Below are 18,702 nucleotides of genomic sequence, written 5' to 3'. Positions count from 1 at the left end.
CCTGCTCGCATACTCACTCTCTGTCTCTCTTTCTCTCTCTCTCAAAATGAATAAGCTTTTTAAAAAAAAATTTTTAAAGATTAAAGAGAACATAGTTATAAAAGAAGGGGATGGAGTTGATTTTTAAAGCAAAAGCAAATATTTGATGACAGTTGTTACTGATCTACTGGGTTCTCACCTTCATGCCTTCCACTGGCACAAGCCAGATCCAGTTTGATAGCCAGAGTCCCTCTGTCAGAACCGCCGACCTTGGCTTCAGGTTCAGGAGGACACAGTAGATGGAATGGCCCCCCACACACATTTCCTGCATCATAACCATTGCTGTGTTGTTACTACCAACTTACGTGTCCCACCATTTTGCAGGATCATTTTACAACTACTCCTTACTATCACGCCAGATGTTGGTGAAGGATATTACCTTTCCTTAGCTTTGGAGTTCAGCAGATGGTTCTGTTCCAAATTTCTGGGAGGGGATTCAAGCCTATGTACAGCGGCTTTCAAACTTTTTTGTGGCTGTAGAACTTTTTTATTCCTACAAAACCGTACATGGTACCCAATATAAAAGCAGACCTTGGAGCGCCTGGGTGGCTCCGTCGGTTAAACATCTGACTTCAGCTCAGATCATGATCTCACAGTTCGTGAGTTCGAGCCCCACGTCGGGCTCTGTGCTGACAGTTCAGAGGCTGGAACCTGCTTCAGATTCTGTGTCTCCCATTCTCTGCCCCTCCCCTGCTCATGCTCTGTCTCTGTCTGTTTCTCAACAATAAACATTAAAAAAAAAAAAAAAAAAGCAGACCTGCCTCCACCTAACTCCAGCTCAGCTCTGCTTCCATCACACATATAACTCACAGCCTGCTGTCCCCCCAGCCCACCCGAGGGATCCCTGTCAAGTCCCCAAGGGCTCCGGGGAACCCAGTTTGAAAACCCTCCTTTATTGTATGGTTCAGGTTCACCATCAAGATGGAGGCATTTCTCACCCTAGCAGACAGAGTACCTGGTGTGACGAAGAAGCCATGGGGCAGCTGTTAAAAAAGCAAAAACAGGCAGTGGAGGTTTAAGAGCTGCTTCTTAATGTTCCTTTTTTACTTAATTTTCCAGGGAATGTTTGTCAATAGAGAAATGCCAAGTGTTTATGTTCTCATAAGGAAGCAGAAGAAAGAGAAAGAATGAGGTTAATCAGCAAAAAGAATGTCTCTGAATGGAAGAGGCAAAGGGGGTGCATTATAAATGTTGGCTAACAATAATTGTTAAAGATGTTTTTCAAGGTTGAGGTAGGCACCAGAAAACTCAGGGATGAACTCTGCTCAAACTTTGTGGGAAATAATGTTCTTTTTCACTTGGTTTTACTTAGGATGAAATGCCATACAATCAGGGATTGAAAAAGCATGATCAGAATTTAATGCCCTCCTTGGGGCGTCTGGCTGTCTCAGTCAGTAGAGCATGTGATTCTTGATCTCATGGTTGTAAGTTCAAGCCCCATGTTCGGTATAGAGATCACTTAAAACTAAAATCTTTAGGGGCGCCTGGGTGGCTCAGTCGGTTAAGCAGCCGACTTCAGCTGGGGTCATGATCTCACAGTTCGTGAGTTTAAGCCCCATGTTGGGCTCTGTGCTGACAGCTCAGAGCCTGAGGCTTTCTTCAGATTCTGTGTTTCCCTCTCTCTGCGCCCCTCCTCTGCTCTCACACTCTGTCTTTCTCTGTAAAAAATAAATAAACATAAAAAAAAAACTAAAATCTTAAATAAAAAAAAAGAATTTTAATGTCCTCACCTAAAACATAAAACATTGTTTCCTCATATTCATGATATACAATACATATAATATTTCAGTCACAGGGCACCCCGGTGGCTCAGTCAGTTAAGCGGCCGACTTCGGCTCAGGTCATGATCTCGCGGTCTGTGAGTTTGAGCCCCACGTCGGGCTCTGTGCTGACAGCTCAGAGCCTGGAGCCTGTTTCGGATTCTGTGTCTCCCTCTCTCTGACCCTCCCCCGTTCATGCTCTGTCTCTCTCTCTCTGTCTCAAAAATAAATAAACATTTAAAAAAATTTTTAATATTTCAGTCACAGTAATTATTGCTAATTGGCAAAAAAATTATCACATGTAAATGGAAATATTGTAATCCCTTCGCAATCATGAATTCCTTTTGTAGGAAATGCTACCACGTGTGAATTTCTTGTTTTGTTTGTTTATTTTGAGAGAGAAAGAGAGAGCACATCCCCGTGTGCACAAGCCGGAGAGGGGCAAAGAGAGAGAATCCCAAGCAGGTTCCGCACTGTCAGCACAGAGCCCAATGTGGGGCCCAAACTCACAATCCGGAATGTGATATGGTGACCTGAGCCAAAAATCAAGAGTCACACGCTTACCCAGCTGAGCCCCCCCCAGGTGCCCTGTGTGAATTTATTTCTTACATATTGTTTGGCAACTTTGAAAATATTTCACTTCTCATATTCTTGAACTGCAACCCATTCTTGTCAAGGGTTCCTGAGAAAAGAACTTAGGTCTAGAGCTGGACAAGTTTAAGTCAGAGAACAAGCATTGGAACAAGGTTGGAAGTGCAAACATCAGCTCCATGCTTGCTAACAAGATGAGCAGCATCCTGTTTCTGGGTTTCTCCAGCTTCAAGCAGCTCATCTGTAAAGCAGAGCTAAGAAGAATTAAGTGATAAGTACTAAGCTCCTAATAAGCACTCAATTAATGGAAACTGGTAGTCAGTCATAGTAGCATTTCATGGGAAAGCAGTGTGAGTAATAAAGGCCTTGGTGCCACCTAATTTCCAGTTGCCCATCCTTCTGGCCACTGCTTACCAACCTGGGGGCCCTTGAATAACATGCTACTGTGCTCTGTTTCTTCGTCCCGACTCTAAGGGAACATCCCAAGAGCTATAGATGACCAGACTAACCAAAACCATGAGGATTCTTTAGGAAAGGGGGAGGAGAGCAGAGGGTTAAGCCAGGCTCTGACAAGCCAGTCTCTGGTCCCCAGGAGGGAGGGAGGAAAAGATAGGCTGTGGAAGCCAAGACTGACAAAATCTAGGCACATTCCCTTCTGTCTCGTAGACGCTCGCACATCTAATCTTAAAGTATAAAAATGGCAAAATCCAATGACTCTTAGACTGACAAGGGTAGTGAGGAGACAGGCAGAAGGTTCTGGATACCTAAAAAAGGGCAAAGATGCTTCTGGAGTGAAAGCGACTGCAACTTATGCCTCATTAGGACAAATGTTATGGCTACACTGTAAGCCTCAGCTGAATATTTGTCCCTCTGCTTTTTCTACATCCATTTCTCAATATGGGGGGCTTTGAAGTCAAGCAGACCATATCAAGTCTCATGTCCACTTGTTAGTAGCTTTGCCACCCATTTCCTCATCTGAGAAGTGTAGATAGCACTTATACCCACCTAAAGCAGTGGGTCACTCGCACAAGAAAACGTACGTTGCATGCCTCTCACACAGTAGGACCCAGTTAAGGTCAGTTGCCTTGTGTTCTCTTCCCCAAAGCACTCAGACAGCCCGAGGCTCACGCCTCATCCAAGGGGTGGGGGAGGGGACTTTCTGTAAGGTTCCCTGAGTGGAACTGGGCACAGACCTTTATCACGTACATTGTCTTTAGACCAGACTGGTAACTGGAGAGCCGAGGGTGATGTCGTGCTGAGGGGGATGGCAGCTTACCAAACTTGAGCAATGTTTTCAACACCTTCCCATGACTGGTTGTCCCATTCCTCATCACTCCCTGCCAAGCCTTGTTTTTCCTGAGACACAGGTTGGTTCCAGCACACTCCTTCCCTCCCCAGGCTCTGCTGGAACGTCTTGGAAGCATCTCCCATCATCGCCAGGAGGGTGGATACATCTCGAGTGAAACAAGCCTGGAAAGGAACACATTCAGAGCTCCTTCTTCACTGGTGCCTTGCACACCATCATCACTCGTGATTCCGGCTCCGCTCTCGGAGCCAATTCTGCTCTGGACACGGATTTCCATGCTCAGCTTCACTCTCCAGAATTCTCCTCCCCTCATCGCTCTTTTATCTGGCAAGCAGAATTTACTCTTAAGTGTTTCAACCATTTGTTTTCTTTTTTTCCTTAATGAAACTTTATTTTTTTTAATCCAAGTAAAATGGTCACATAGCTCAAAAGTCAAATAGAACCAAAAGACTTAGAATGAAAAATAGAGTTTGTGCCATGCTGGAAGTCTCTCCACCCACTCTGTGTCAGAGCACCTGTTTCCTGGATCCCATTGCGTTCCTCTCTCTTGGCTTGCTCCTTGATTTTGGTAGAGTATCTCCTCCATCAGTTTCCTGTGAAAAGGTTCGAGGGGGGTCAATTTTTAGAACCCTTACACGCCTGAGAAAAATTTTTTTAATGTTTTTATTTATTTTTGAGAGAGAGAGAGAGAGAGAGAAAGAGCACGTGTGTGCAAGTCGGGGAGGGGCAGAGAGAGAGGGAGACACAGAATCCGAAGCAGGCTCCAGGCTCTGAGCTTTCGGCACAGAGCTCAATGCGGGGCTCAAACTCGAGAACTTCAAGATTATGACCCGATGTCAGGCACCCCTGAATGTTTTTATTCTACCCTCACACTTAATTGATAATCTCTATGAGTATGTAACTGGATTGAAAATCATTTCGCTGCGTGGAGCACCTGGGTGGCTGTCACTTAAGCGTCCAGCTTTGGCTCAGGTCATGATCTCATGGTTTGTGGGTTTGAGCCCTGTGTCGAGCTCTGTGCTGACAGTTCAGAGCCTGGAGCCTGCTTCGAATTCTGTGTCTCCCTCTTTCTCTGCCTCTCCTCAACTTGTGCTCTCTTTCTCTCAAAAATAAATAAACATTAAAAAAAGAAAGAAAGAAAGAAAATCATTTCCCTACAGAATTATGAAGGCATTTTTTGATTGGCTTCTAGCATCAAAAATTTTTATTGAGAAGTTTGGTATCATTCAGATTCTCATTTCTTTGTGCGTGATCAGTTTTTAATCTCTGAAGCCTGGGGCTTTAAAATTTCAGGTATCACTGGATATGGGTCTGTTTTCATTCATTGTACTGGGTACTCAGTGGATCTTTTTCATCTGGAAATCCCTGTTTCTGGGATATTTTCCTATGCTACATCTTGGCTAATTTTCTCCCCACTATTGTCTTTATTCTCTCTATTGACTTCCCATTAGCTGGATGTTGGACCTTTTGCTCTGATGTTTTCATTCTTTTACCTCTTTTCCCCTGTTTCTCTTCATCTCTTGTTCTACTTTCTGAAAGATTTTCTTTTATTTTACCTTCAAAAGTGTATGTGAAATAATCCACTTATGATTCACTTTTTAAAATTCTAGGATCTGGTTCTTAGATAAAAAGAACTTCTAATTGCTTCTCAGAATATCATACAAGATACTATCATTTTGCAGAGGTAATACCATTCTAATATCTTTGAAGATAGGTTTTTTTTTTTAGTTGTTTCCTCTTTCCTTTGCTATCTTGATTTCTTTCGTGCTGTGCATTTGATGTTTGGCTAGTCGGTCTCATAATGGAGATGTTCCAGGAATGTTTGGTGATCCCTAAGCATTCACATTTAAATTTTTTTAATGTTTATTTATTTTTGAGAGAGAGAGAGAGAGAGAGAGCACAAGCAGGGGAGGGGCAGAGAGAGAGGAAGACACAGAATCTGAAGCAGGCTCCAGGCTCTGAGCTGTCAGCACAGAACCTGACGTGGGGCTGGAACTCATGAACCTCAAGATCTGACCTGAGCTGAAGGGGGGGTGGGGTGCCTAACCATTCACATTTAAAAGAGAAGCACTAACAGGCTGATTGGAAGTCTTTGTGTGGGTCTGTCAGCAAAAAGGATTCTCAAAGGCAAGATCTGGAAGCTTTTTCAAGGCCATTCAGTTTCTCAGGGAATGAATCCTTCATGGTGATAGGCATTCCGGAAGTGCGCACTAACTAGAGATAGCCCACAGTCACCTTGTTTCCAGCCCTGTGCTTCTCTCCTGATCTCTGCCGAGCCCGGCAGCCCCTTGTCTAGGGTCTCTCCAGTTCAGTTTCTCTGCAGAGTAAACCTTTGTTCTCTTGTTGGAGAGTTGGTTGGAGAAGGTGGGACCTGGCAGGGGCAGTGGTGCATCATCTGGCCTTGTGAGGTCGTGGTGTTGACCTGTAGGTCCAGCTACCACGTGGGAAGACCTTCAGCTCTCCCTCGAGACTTAGCCCACACCTCACCCATGACTTTTGCAGCCCTAGGTAGCTCCAGGTTCTGCGGTCAGCCAGCTCCTGGCCCTGCAGTTAACACTTCTGCAGACACGTTCTGTCTTCTCAAAGTATGTTAAAATCTCATGTTCACTCTGTAGCCATTGGGATGCTTCAAGTGCAAGTAGCAGAAAACCTAGTCTTCCTGATCGCTTAAATAATTAAACATTTTATCACATGCAGGGCGCCTGGGTGGCTCAGTCAGTTGAGCATCCCACTCTTGATTTTGGCTCAGGTCATGATCCCAGGGCTGTGGGATCGAACTCCATGTCAGGGTCCTTACTGAGCACTGATGGGGAGACTGCTTGGGATTCTCTCTTTCTCTCCCTCTGCCCTTCTCTCCCACTCATGTGCTCTCTCTCTCACTCTCTGTCTCACTCTGTCTCTCTCTCTCTAAAAATTAAAATTAAAAAAAAAAATCGTTGGGGTGCCTGGGTGGCTCAGTCAGCTGAGCGTCCGACTTCGGCTCAGGTCATGATCTCGCAGTCTGTGGGTTCGAGCCCCGCGTCGGGCTCTGTGCTGACAGCTCAGAGCCTGAAGCCTGCTTCGGATTCTGTCTCCCTCGCTCTCTGCCCCTCCCCCACTCATGCTCTGTCTCTCTGTCAAAAATAAACATTAAAAAATTTAAAAAAAAATTGTTATCACATGTGACAAGAAGTCCAGAGGCGACAGGGCACCAGTCCCCAAAGATGCGGAGTCGGCTCATATTCCCTGCCTTTCTTTTATTCCACCCTCTTCAGTGTTCGGGCTTCATGTTCAAAGTTTTATAGCAAGATGGCTGTGGTACTTGGTACTTCCAGATGAAGGTGGAGACCACTTCCTTGTGTCTCTTTTTAAAAGTGAGGAAAATTTGCAACCTCCCCAGAGGAAAAAAAAATTTATGTATTTTTCACACCCTTTAACAAATCAATCATTAGCAAGATAAGTGAAATTCCCGTTCTTGGTTTAGGGGTTAAATGGACTCTTAATTTTGGATCAGGTCATAATCTCACCATTCGTGAGTTTGAGCCCTCCATCAGGCTCTTATGGAGCCTGCTTGGGAGGCGACTTCTCTTCTCCCTCTCTCTAAATAAGTAAATAAAGTTTAAAAAATATTTAAAATAATAATAATAAATGTAAAGATATTTTCCTACATAACTGTGATGCTATTAATCACACTAAATAAAATCCAGCTCACTTTTATCTCCTGTAGGACAAGGAGGTCCTAACACAGTGGGAAAGGCCTCAAAAAGAGGCTGCTAGAAATTTTGGAAACAACGTAAATGTCCATCGATAGACATAGTTAAGTAATAATTCAGTCAATTATGATCTATCCATACTATGGAATATTGGGGATATTAAAAATGATCTAATTCTACCCATGGAATGATTTCTACAACATCACTAGGCAAAAAAAAAAAAAGCATGTCTGAAAATAGTATATACAGTGTGAGCCAGTTCTTGCTTAAAAATGCATGTGCCTGTGTATGCACAGTAGAGAAATCTGGAAGGATATAAATCAGAATGGTAATAGCACTTGATCTTGAATGGCAGGATTATGGATGCTGCTTTCTTTCCTTATATGTTTCAGCATTATCAGCATTGTTTTCCTGTATGTGTCTTCAGCCATAAATAGGCAATAACGTTGCCCCTTCTGATACAAGGGAGTAGGTATGTGGGAATGCACCTGGGGAGATGTGTCCTCCGGACCATACACTTTGAACATGCAGAATGAATGGCATTTTTGTTTTCATAAATATGGGAAGGTGACAGTCAGGAACAAAGTGTCACAGCAACAGAGTTCTTGTAGTAACACTAAAAAAACTACCTGGGGCCTTGGGTTTGGTTTCTTATGGGCTTCGTTACTATGGTAAAATATACATAATGTAAAATTTACCATTTTAACCGTTTCTACGTGTACAGTATGTGGCATAAGTACCTTCACCTTGTGGTGCGACCATCACCACCATCCCTCTCCAGAACTTTCTATCATCTCATTTTGAAGCTCTGTACCCATTAAACACTAACTCCCCATTCCCCATCCACCATCACCTGTAACCACTGTCCTACTGTCTGTCTCTATGAACTTGACTATTCTAGGTGCCTCATACAAGTGGAATCATACAATATTTGTCCTTTGTCACTGGCTTATTTCACTTAGCATAATGTCTTCAAGATTCATCCATGTTGTTGCACGTGACAGAATTTCCTTCTTTTTTAAGGTTTAACATTCCATTGTATGGATATACCATTTTATCCATTCATCTGTTGATGGACGTTTGGGACCTTTGCGGCTTTGCTTTAAATGACTGTGTTTGGGACACCTGGGTGATTCAGTCCGTTGAGCGTCCAACTCCGGCTCAAGTGATGATCTCACGGTTCGTGAGTTGAGGCCCCACATCAGGCTCACTGCTGTCAGCACAGAACCCGCTTCGGATCCTCTGTTCCCCTCTTTCTGCCCCTCCCACACTTACGCTCTCTCAAAAAATAAATAAACATTAATAAATAATTAAGTTAAATGACTGTGCTTTGGGGATCTGGTTTGAACTCAGGTATTTGACAGCTGGAAAGATTTCAGAGCAACGAAGAATTCCGAGGGAAGTTGAGGGAATAGGGAGAAAATCAACGGTGCTGTTTCACACTGCTTGAAGGGGCAGCTTTCAGAGAAGAATACAGAAAACTAATTTTTTTTCTCCAAAACTTCTTTTTCTCCCTTTATTTCTCCTTGGTCAGTCACCTGATGAAAGTGAAAAAGCAGGAAAAACAACTGACAACTAACTTTGACTATTCCTCTTCTAACTCTTTTACCAACATGAATGTATTGTTTTTGATTTTGGTTTTGCTTTGTTTTGTTTTGTTTTGGTTTTTGCTGCTTGTGAAGCATGTAGTGCTTCTGACTATGACACTGCTTTTCTATAAGCTCAGCCGTCATTGAGATGAGATCTGCTAGGTTTTGTTCATACACAAGGAACTCATTCATGCCTTCATTAAGAAACCTATTTCTTCAGAACCCACTAGAAGCCAGTCATGCCAGCCTGTGGTTCTGGTGGCTTGTCAAAAATTAAATGGACACATCCATCCTCAGAAGATACAATTGAACTACATGTGACTTGATATTAAGAAACAGATCTGGGGGCACCTGGCTGGCACAGTCAGCAAAGCATGAGACTCTTGATCTCAGGGTCATAAGTTCAAGCCCCACGTTGGGTATAGAGCTTACTTATAAGAAGAAAAAGAGAGAGAGAGAGAGAGAAAAGAAAAAAAAGAAACAAATCTGGCTGTGGAGTAAGAGACTTGTGCCCCATCATTGGGACAAAACCTTTTTTCATGCCAGTAGGGTAACAGTTGCATAAAGCTATAATTTAAGAGTAACAACAAGTATGCGGCTATCTTCATCATCACCGATGGTCTGTTAATTGGTTCGAAGTTGTTTACTCTGTTGAACTTCCTGTCAGGGTCTACTTTCAGAGAGAAGCAACTATCTGGCAAGTGCAAATTACTTATGTGCAAAGAGATGAGTAATTGTGACTGCATTCATTAGAAGACTGGTTTGAAGTTAACTCTCTGTTACAGTACTGTATTTTATGTTCCACTTACACTATGGGAGTTTTCCCTGGTGCCTGAATTGAAGCCCGGCAGGGCCTAACTTCCACGGGATCATTTTAGAGAGCTGGTCGGCTCTCTAACCGAGAGCTAACCTGCTCTCAGCCTGAATTTTTGCCTTGTGTCAATCTGCCATTGACCTGCCTTCCTTGGTATGTCGAGAAAGCCGATGGGTCTCCTTCCGAGCTCCCTTCAGCTGAATGGGTCTTGCTGCCTCAGAAAAGTTTATTCTGTCCGTTTCTCTCCTTGCCCTTAGACCATCATCTGCAAATAGCATCAGTAGCAACACATCTTCAAATCACAGTGGCTGCACTCCGGAACCCCCGCTACCCCCAGCTGGAGGTGACCTCACCAGCCGACTGTCAAGTGATGAAGGGGAGATGGACGGAGCCGACGAACCCGAGAAGTTAGACTGTCATTTCTCTACCCACCACCCCAGACCTCTTGCGGTAGGCCACCTTGTTTCCATCCATGCATTCCTCCCCCCTCCCCCGACCCAGTGCTCTGCGGGCATTTAGGTCATCATGTCAGACAGCACGCACTCCCAAGGAGAGGCTGCCAACACAGTGTTTTATGGAAAGGTACACCCTGACGTTGAATGATTGCCTTCAAAATACCCTTGAAAATCACAGAAGGAAAGGGCAAGGCTCCCTACTGGTTATAATCCTTTAAACACCTGAGTATATGTGGGCCAAGGATGCTTGAGAAACGGTGTTTATATAAGCCCACTGGGGAGCTGGCCTTGTGGCCTTGCGCATCGGAATATGGAGCCTCTGGTTTTACAGAGTTCGTCTGCCTCGCCTGCTTTGGAAACTGTCTGTCTTAGCGGTGTGCCAGGTGCCAGCCCTAGCCGCCTTTCTCCCCTGTTGATTTGGAGTTTTATTGTTATTAGTAAGTGTGACCATATGGCACCAGAACTGAGAGAGAGAGAGAGAGAGAGTGTGTGTGTATAGGGGAGAGGAGAGGAGAGGAGAGGAGAGGAGAGGAGAGGAGAGGAGAGGAGAGGAGAGGAGGAAGCATTTCATGTCAGCATGATTGGCGATTAACATTAAGGTACAATTCCTTCCCAATTCCTTGAAAGAGTCCACTTTTGACAATTCAGAAGGTCATTGAAATCAAGGTGGGAAAGGTAAGGAGGCATGAGCTGAAGGCTTGTTTATGTTTGCCCTCCAAACACTTAAGAAGGGACTACCTGGTGCTACCATCACAGAGCTAAAGGCAGGGGGTCCTGGAACATGGGACCCCACGGCCAGGTTGCTCTGCTCCCAGCTTGAGCCCTGCAAGGTTAGCTTCGACTGTCCCTCAGTGTCATGGGCTGTGTAGATAAAACCAATCCTGAATCGGGCACCTGGCTGGCTCAGTCAGTGAGACATGCGACTTTTCATCTCGGGATTGTGAGCTCGAGCCCCGTGTGGGGTGGAGAGGTTATTTAAATAAAGAAGATCTTTAAAAAAAAAAAAAAATCAATCATGCATCAAGATGGAGTGAGTTCCTCCTCCCTTCTATCTGTGTGATAAATGAAGGCCAATTCACTTCCTATTTCTGGGGATGATGTTGACCTGTGGTTCACAAGCAGCCTAAGACTTTGCTGCTTGGCCAGTACAGAAATAGGGACAATGAGGAATGCCTTTGACTGCCAGGAATAAAAAATTGAACCCATACAGTGTATATACACTATGGTTGTTTATTCCTCTCACCTAACAGGATGTCCAGAGATAGGTGGTTCCAAGCTTGGCTCAGCATCTCTGCAATATGGTGTTTCTTTCCTTCCTTCCTTCCTTCCTTCCTTCCTTCCTTCCTTCCTTCCTTCCTTCTTTCCTTCCTTCCTGTGTCTATTTATTTTTGAGAGAAAGAGCTGGGGAGGGACAGAGAGAGGGGAGGACAGAGGATCTGAAGTGGGCTCTGTGCTGACAGCAGAAAGCCTGATGAGGGGCTTGAACTTATGAACTGTGAGATCATGACCTGAGCTAAAGTTGGACGCTTAACTGACCGAGCCACCCAGGCGCCCCTGCAATATGGTGTTTCTGAGGCAGAATCCCTTCAACCCTTTCTGCCTGTCCTACATGATCTCACTGTGTCTGCAACAGCTCTGGTCACATCCTCACCCAGTAGTATTCTCCAAAGAGTGGAAAGGGACGAATGGAAAGGGAGTCTTTCTAAGAAGCCAGCTTCTGTCATTTCTCGGGGAAGAAAATCTTCCAATGAGCTCCCCCAGCAGGCTTCCATTCACATCTAGCAGAAACGGGTCACATGCCCACTCCTACACCAGTTGGTGGATGGGATTGCAGTGACACGGGATGAAAGTAGCCATGATTCTTCTCAAGGTTCTGGGAAGAGACCCCCCTTTCCGTGCTGCCTGTTCTATGTCAGATATCAGAACAAAAGTGCAGATCCATTAGCAAGGAAAGGGTGGGGAGAAGCGGGGGTGGGATGGCGGTTGATGAGACTGGCTACCAGTGGAGTCTGCCATGGTGGCCCGTGCAGTGAAGACCTATAGCTCCGCTGAGGGCACAGTGTGCGACCGAGAACAGGAGCCTCTTGGGGCATTTAACCTTGCAGCTATATTGCATGAGAGACATAGAGGGCCTCCAGCTTCCAAGTCTAAAAAAGAGATTGGGCTCTACCAGAAGGCCAGACTCCAGAGTGCAGGATATTTTTCCAAATGACAAACTGCCAGGCTACAGTGGATTAGCTCAACTCTGGGCAGGGCAGATTTGTGTGCCCTTAATGTTCTGCTGATTTAAATGGAAAGGCCATGGATTGTTTCTATGCTTTGTCCTTTCTCTCATGGTCAATTGATACATTAAATCATTTTTTGTAACGAAACAGTCATTCAGGGTGTCTTTAGCAACTGGGATGCAGGAAGAAAAGATGCCTAGACCTGGAACAGGTCCCACATGCTGCTGGGGACCAGCTTCCACATTGGAGAATCCCCTTTGTATATTTTCTTGCTCAATCAGTAAGCACTTGATAATCAGAGTGCAGGAAAGAGTTTTTCATCAGGAGTACCAGATTTGATGGGTGGCAAAATTCTAATGCAAAACCCCCAAAACATAAGCAGAAACAAAACAAAGGGAAGGTCTTGCATTTCCTCCTAAGAACTGTTCCAAAGGCTGGTTCCAGGAAGGGTTTGTGGAATGAGTCCAAACCCAGCACTGTGTCTGGGACGGAGGCCAGGGAGCTGCTGGGAGGTCTGGGGGAAAGAGGAGAAGCTGTGTTTGAGTTATAGAGTCGTATGCAGACTCGCCTGAGCTCTAGACCAGCCACATGCCACCTTCTCAGAGTCCACTTGTGTTTCTGTCTACCGGCCTTCTGCCTGCCCTAACATCATAATCCAGTGACGTTCATTAAACATCTTTACCGCTCATGTTTCAGCCCTGTGCTTTAAATGTGATGATTTGCTATAAACATTGTGTGGGACCTTGTCTCTCCAATCCATTCTTTAGCCCAAATCCCTTCCCTACCAACCTCATACTGAGGAGGAAGAGGAGAATGAGGTTTTCAGTCTTGATACCTTTATAATCAAGCCAGGTGCATAGGCAGTATTTACATAGAACATTAAACAGCCGGGGCACCTGGGTGGCTTAGTTGGTTGGCATCCGACTTCAGCTCAGTTCATGATCTCACAGCTTGTGAGTTCAAGCCCCACAGCAGGCTCTGTGCTGACAGCTCAGAGCCTGGAGCCTGCTTCACATTCTGTGTCTCCCTCTCTCTCTGCCATTCCCCTGCTCGTGCTCTGTCTCTCACTCTCTCAAAAATAAACATTAAACACACACACACACACACACACAAAACAGCCATGTAGTGATTCCATGGTGAAATGTAGTAAAGTATGTAGTAGGTGTGCCGTGAGAGCTCAAAGGGGCGAGGTTGGTCAGATAAGGGCCATTGGGAATGAGAGTCACAATTACGGCACTGGGGGAGGGGAGAATTGGGACTGTGAGAGAAGAGGGAAGGGGGTGGCCAGCGGAGGGAACAGCACGAATGGAAGCTTGGTGGTGGTGACATGTTGCCTAGAAGTGCTGAGAGGCGGACGTGAGGTCAGGACTAGGGAAGGAAGGAGTTCAGCCTAGTTGGAAGTCAAGTGGCTCTGTTGACAACAGATAGGAAAGCTCCAACAAGATGGCAGATTGCATCAGGACAAGCAGCTTCTGTGACCGTAATGAGAGGCAGGGAACCGCCGAGTCCCCGGAGAAGATGGATGGATGACACCGTAAGCGGGCGGTGCTGAAAAATCACACTGGCTGCTGGTTGTTCTCAGTTTGGTTTGGTTTGTTGCTGTTTTTGTTTTTTTTTTTGTTTTTTGCGGGGATTTTTTACCCTAAAATGCTGGTTTGCTCCAGGTGTAGAGAAGGTAGCCCTCTGTGCCACAGAAAACTGAATGTCACTATTGTTGAGTCATAACAACAAGTTCTGCAGAAAATCTAAAACACAAACGAAAGCACCGCAGAAATATTTTTGGCTTCGGAACTATTTGCTTCTTTATTTTGAGTAAAATTGTACCCCTGTGTGTTTTTGTGCAAATGTTATTTTTCTCTGCATGGTCTATATTAGCTTATTAACCTGTAATCAAAATTTAAATGTTTTTTTTTTTTTTTCCTCACAGTTTTGCTCATTCGGGAGTCGCCTCATGGGACGAGGGTACTATGTGTTTGATAGAAGATGGGATCGTTTTCGATTCGCACTAAACTCCATGGTAGAAAAACACTTGAATTCCCAGATGTGGAAGTAAGTGCGCAGTTTTCGTGCTGTATGTGCTCAGAGCTGCCCCACGATGGTCTGAACCCCAGCTTTCTAGATCAATGTTGGTAGTTGGCTTTTCGTAGAGCAAAATGATTCTGAGAACAGGATCCATGATTAATTCTTTAATGTCAGCGCTTCTTAATGCCTTGCCCCCAGTTTTTCAGAGACGCGTTGGATATATGGTATGCTTTGTCTTTCTTTGGAGATCATTTTTCTGTCGGTAATCTTCTAAACTAGGTGAAAAGAGTAGTAGATAAGAGCTCGTGTATGCAAGAGTGTTAAAGGGCCTTTATGCTCTGACTGAGAACATCTAAGGATACTAAGAATATGCCTCTGTTTGTAATGTCAATGCTACAGTGTCGATGCTAAAAACTTCACTATGGTTATGGACCAATTTCTAATTGTTTAATGTCCTGTGGAAAAAATATGTACAGCGGCCAACAAGGCAGAGCCCAGGCGATGTTTGAAGTTGGTTAAGCTTGTCTTTGGCCCTTCCCACCTAGCTAGATCTCTCTCCTCGCCTCTCCCTGTGTTTCTCTCCACCCTAAACCCCAGCTTCTATTCCATCTCTCTGAGCCCCCTTTGTTCTCCAACACCTCCCAATAGGAGAGTCATAAAAAGGGAAGAAAACTTCCTGATTTAGGCAAATGCCACTATGAGAGAATGACAAGCTAGACCCTCTCCAACCACGGCACATAAGGAGCACCAGTGCCGGCCACTCAAGCCCACTGGCAGCCCCCACCCCCACCCCTACCCAGGTGAGCTCTTAAGACCTCACAACCCATTAGAGTCATGGATCCCTCAGGTCTAGGCCCAGGAAAGGCCAACGCCAAACCCCTCACCCTGCCTGCCCAGGGAAGCCCAGGAAGGGCAGGAAGGCTTTCCTGAGACACAGGAGGGTGCTGTGGGTGGCGGGCCTGGGAACAGAATTCAGAGCTTGCCCCTCCCCCAGCTTCCCTCCTCTCTCCCAGGCAGCCCCTTTTCACCACGACGCCCAAAGAGCTTCCAGACCCAAGCTCGTAGCAGAAACAAGCCCCACGGTGTGTGCCGTAAACTGGCCTAGTGGACTCAATGTTGACACTTGCCACAAAGTAGGAAAGGGCCACAAGAGAAGCTTATCGTTTCTTCCCACTGAAACGACTGCTCAGTGTGTCTAAAAGGCACCCTTGGTTTCTGCCTGTGTCCATTCTAAACGCCAACACACGGGCGCTGCATGCGGGGTTACCGTGTTCTCAGTTATTTGGTTGTTTATCCTTCTGCACTTGTTCCCCCAAGATGGCAGCCCGCCCCGGTGATTCTTTCCGCTCTTTGCTCTCCTGTGTTGTGGAAGTGTAAATCCCGGACACGTGGAAGGAATGTGTTGATCTGTATTTCGCTACCTGGTGTCCTGTCAGCTCAAGCTCCATATTCCTTTCCTCCTCAGGCACAGAAACCCGAGCCACAGGGCATCAGGTCCCTCCCCCCTTTTCAGGACTTGCCTAACCAATCTGCTGTCACTGAGCAACATTGGGGCTGCCTGGGTGTCAACTCTGGAAAGCGTAGCACCCCGCTGCCCTCTCAACCTCGCTGCCCAAACCCCAGGCCCCGACGGGCCCGAACCTGGAGGGATGGCAGCCGATGGGGGCGTGGAAGACATTAGGAAGAAAAGGAACGGCCAAGACTCTTTTTTCTTTAACAAGCATTTAACTCTGCATCAGGAGACGCCAACACAGTATTCTCTTTCAGCCAGGTCAGCATCTGGATCTCCATGCCAGCTGGCAGGGGAGGATGGGCACTGTCAGTAATTTATGCGCATCTGTGGGCTTTTGTACGGGACTTCCCTAGGCCGGCGTGCAAAGTTTAAACCAGGGCACAGTCCGCAAAGCTGAAATCCGCTGCCATTTGGCACCCAGAAAAACATATAAACTATTTAGCACGGGATGGGGGGGAGGGGGAGGGGCCCCCCGGGACAGTGAGCCTCCACATGCCCCTCACTCCCCTGCCCTCTCTCCCCTCTGCCTCTGCTATCCACTTATGATTAGTGCGGGAAAAGAAGGAAAGGGATAGAGAGTAGGCTAAAAAGTAGCATCCATCCCAGTCCTGAGTGCCAGCTGGGCAAGACTGGGGACTTCAGCCCTGCTTGTCCACACAAGTTGAAGCACACATTTATACTATTGAATGGGAAAGTTACAAATTGGGACGTTCAGAGTAGATCCCACTGAAGGGCACTGATTGGGGTCCTCTCTAAATGAGCCATCTGGTATTCAGAAAATAACATTTATTACAAGTAACTGCAAACCTCTGCCCACGTGTATTTCTATCCACATTTTAGCTAGTAAGAAACTTGAGTCAGGGAAAGATGGAGTGGATTGCCTGTGGCACCACAGCCAGGAACAGAGACAGCAGGGAGAGTGTGCTCATGCCACACGTTCCAAGGAATCGCCCCTAAAGCATCAGGAAGGGGTTGTGCAGTGCCAGACAGTTTTAAGGGCGTGTCTAGACCTTTCCGGTCTGATATCATGGGAGTCCTTGCCCAGCATGCTTAGTTATGTTGCTGCTGAGAATTCACCTGCCCACCCATCCAGCCACCCACCCACCTACCCACCCATCCATCCATCCATCCATCCATCCATTCACTCATTAGTTCATTGCAACAAGAACTAACGTAGCACTGATTTAGTGTGGACAGGATCTTTTACGTTCTTTAGGCCTAAGAAAAAGTAGATTTTCGAACGTCATCGTGGCCACAGTGGATTTGGCAACATTTTTCTCTTATATTTGATCTGTTTGATCTGATGTTTTCAAGGACACTGTGCTTCTGTATTCAAGGACTCCTCTGGATTCCACCCTAAAGATGGAAACCATAGGCTCCACCAAATTGCAGGCAGGACACTGAATCTTCAGGGCAGCGCTAGGAGAGGCATTTCCTTCACAGTGGGGCCTCTTCCTGCTGCTGCAGCCAAGAGAGTGGCCTCCAAGGACAGAAGGGCTTTCGAGAGGCCTCGTCTCACATCTTGCTCGAAGCTATGGGGGTGCAGGCCCCAAGCCTGCCCACCTTCAAGTACCACTTTCAAAGAAAGAGAGCTAGTTCCTAACTGCTGGGGTGGGGGGCTCAGCTACACTGAAAATGATTTCCAGGCAAAAGCGGGGGGTGGGGGGCGGGCAGCAAGGGGAGAACTAGGAAAGAGCCCGTTTGAAAACACTCACCTGGCTCCTGAGGTCAGTATCCCTTCCTGCAGAATAAAATGAGGAACGAACGGTGACCCCCAAAGCCCCTATGCTCCTCCTCCTGGTTCCCAGAGTAGCAGCAATATTGACCCAGGCCATGGTTTGGACATGGGAGTCAAAAGACAGAGTTTATAGGCAGGCCCCAAGAGTGACCCGCCACTGGGTGCTGCCCTTGGTTCCACAGAGTACAGGAGACAGGCAGTTTGCTCCCAGGGACCCCCAACCTCCTGGAAGACCCTCCTCCCCCCGACCTTGTGTTCTCCTGTGCCCACATCCTGCATCTGTCTTCAGAACAAAGTGGAAAGTCCCGATCCCCTTGTCTGGATACATGCGGGTCCCTATCTTCTCACCTCACCCTGACACAGAGATGCGGAGGCCTGTGGGAGGGCAGCCACACCCCCACTGTAGCTCCCCAGAGCGAGAGAGCCAAGGTTGGGTGATGTGAATAGAAATAAATCGGCAACAGCAGCCCCAGGCTCACGTGGACACGCCTCTCTGGAGTAAACCGGAGCCTGCAGGCAGCAAAGGCCCGAGAATGCTGGCCTGGGAGCAGGGGGGGAGGCAGGGCACAGGAGGGGCTGTGTGCAGGGGTGACCCCGGGGTGCCGGTGGCAAAGCCCTGTCCTCACACCTCTTACTTCAAGCCAGGACCTAACTGTGAAATGACTACTGCTCATTAAAAACCACCTTCATCACTGCCAGAAAAAAAAAAAAGAGCGAGAACACTGTTGGGGAAATTTCTATTCTAAATAACATTCGCCTTTATTCACGAAGCCAAATCAGCCATTATCCAGTAGCCAAGCGTGGAGACAAGGATGTGAAAACCTGAAAGCTTTCAATATAGGTTGCTGGATGTTGCAATGGGGGGAGCCACAGGGAAGGGCCATAATTCAGAGTCCGCCATCCTCCAAGGCTTCATCCTCCATAGTCTGGTTCTACTGGGGTTCCTCTGTAGCCCTGA

General features: G+C 46.4%; 1 protein-coding gene across 11 annotated transcripts in view; it reads left to right on the top strand.

The window, feature by feature from the left end:
* ATXN7L1 (ataxin 7 like 1) overlaps window positions 1-18,702 on the top strand; it is a 246,879-nt gene that overhangs the window by 219,620 nt on the left and 8,557 nt on the right. For 9 of the 11 annotated variants that reach the window (XM_086696922.1, XM_086696921.1, XM_086696920.1 and 6 more), the window contains 3 exons: window positions 10,049-10,241; window positions 14,399-14,520; window positions 15,959-16,264. In XM_086696922.1, the coding sequence (XP_086553048.1) occupies window positions 10,049-10,241; window positions 14,399-14,520; window positions 15,959-16,264 (621 nt within the window). The remainder of the gene's footprint in view (window positions 1-10,048; window positions 10,242-14,398; window positions 14,521-15,958; window positions 16,265-18,702) is intronic. The other 2 variants (XM_086696924.1, XM_086696923.1) reach the window with 1 other exon arrangement.

Source organism: Puma concolor, chromosome A2 (genome assembly GCF_028749965.1).
Source record: "Puma concolor isolate L17-30 chromosome A2, mPumCon1.1.hap2, whole genome shotgun sequence".
NCBI classification, from domain to species: Eukaryota; Metazoa; Chordata; class Mammalia; order Carnivora; family Felidae; genus Puma; species Puma concolor.
This window is presented reverse-complemented; position numbering and strand designations above follow the sequence as displayed.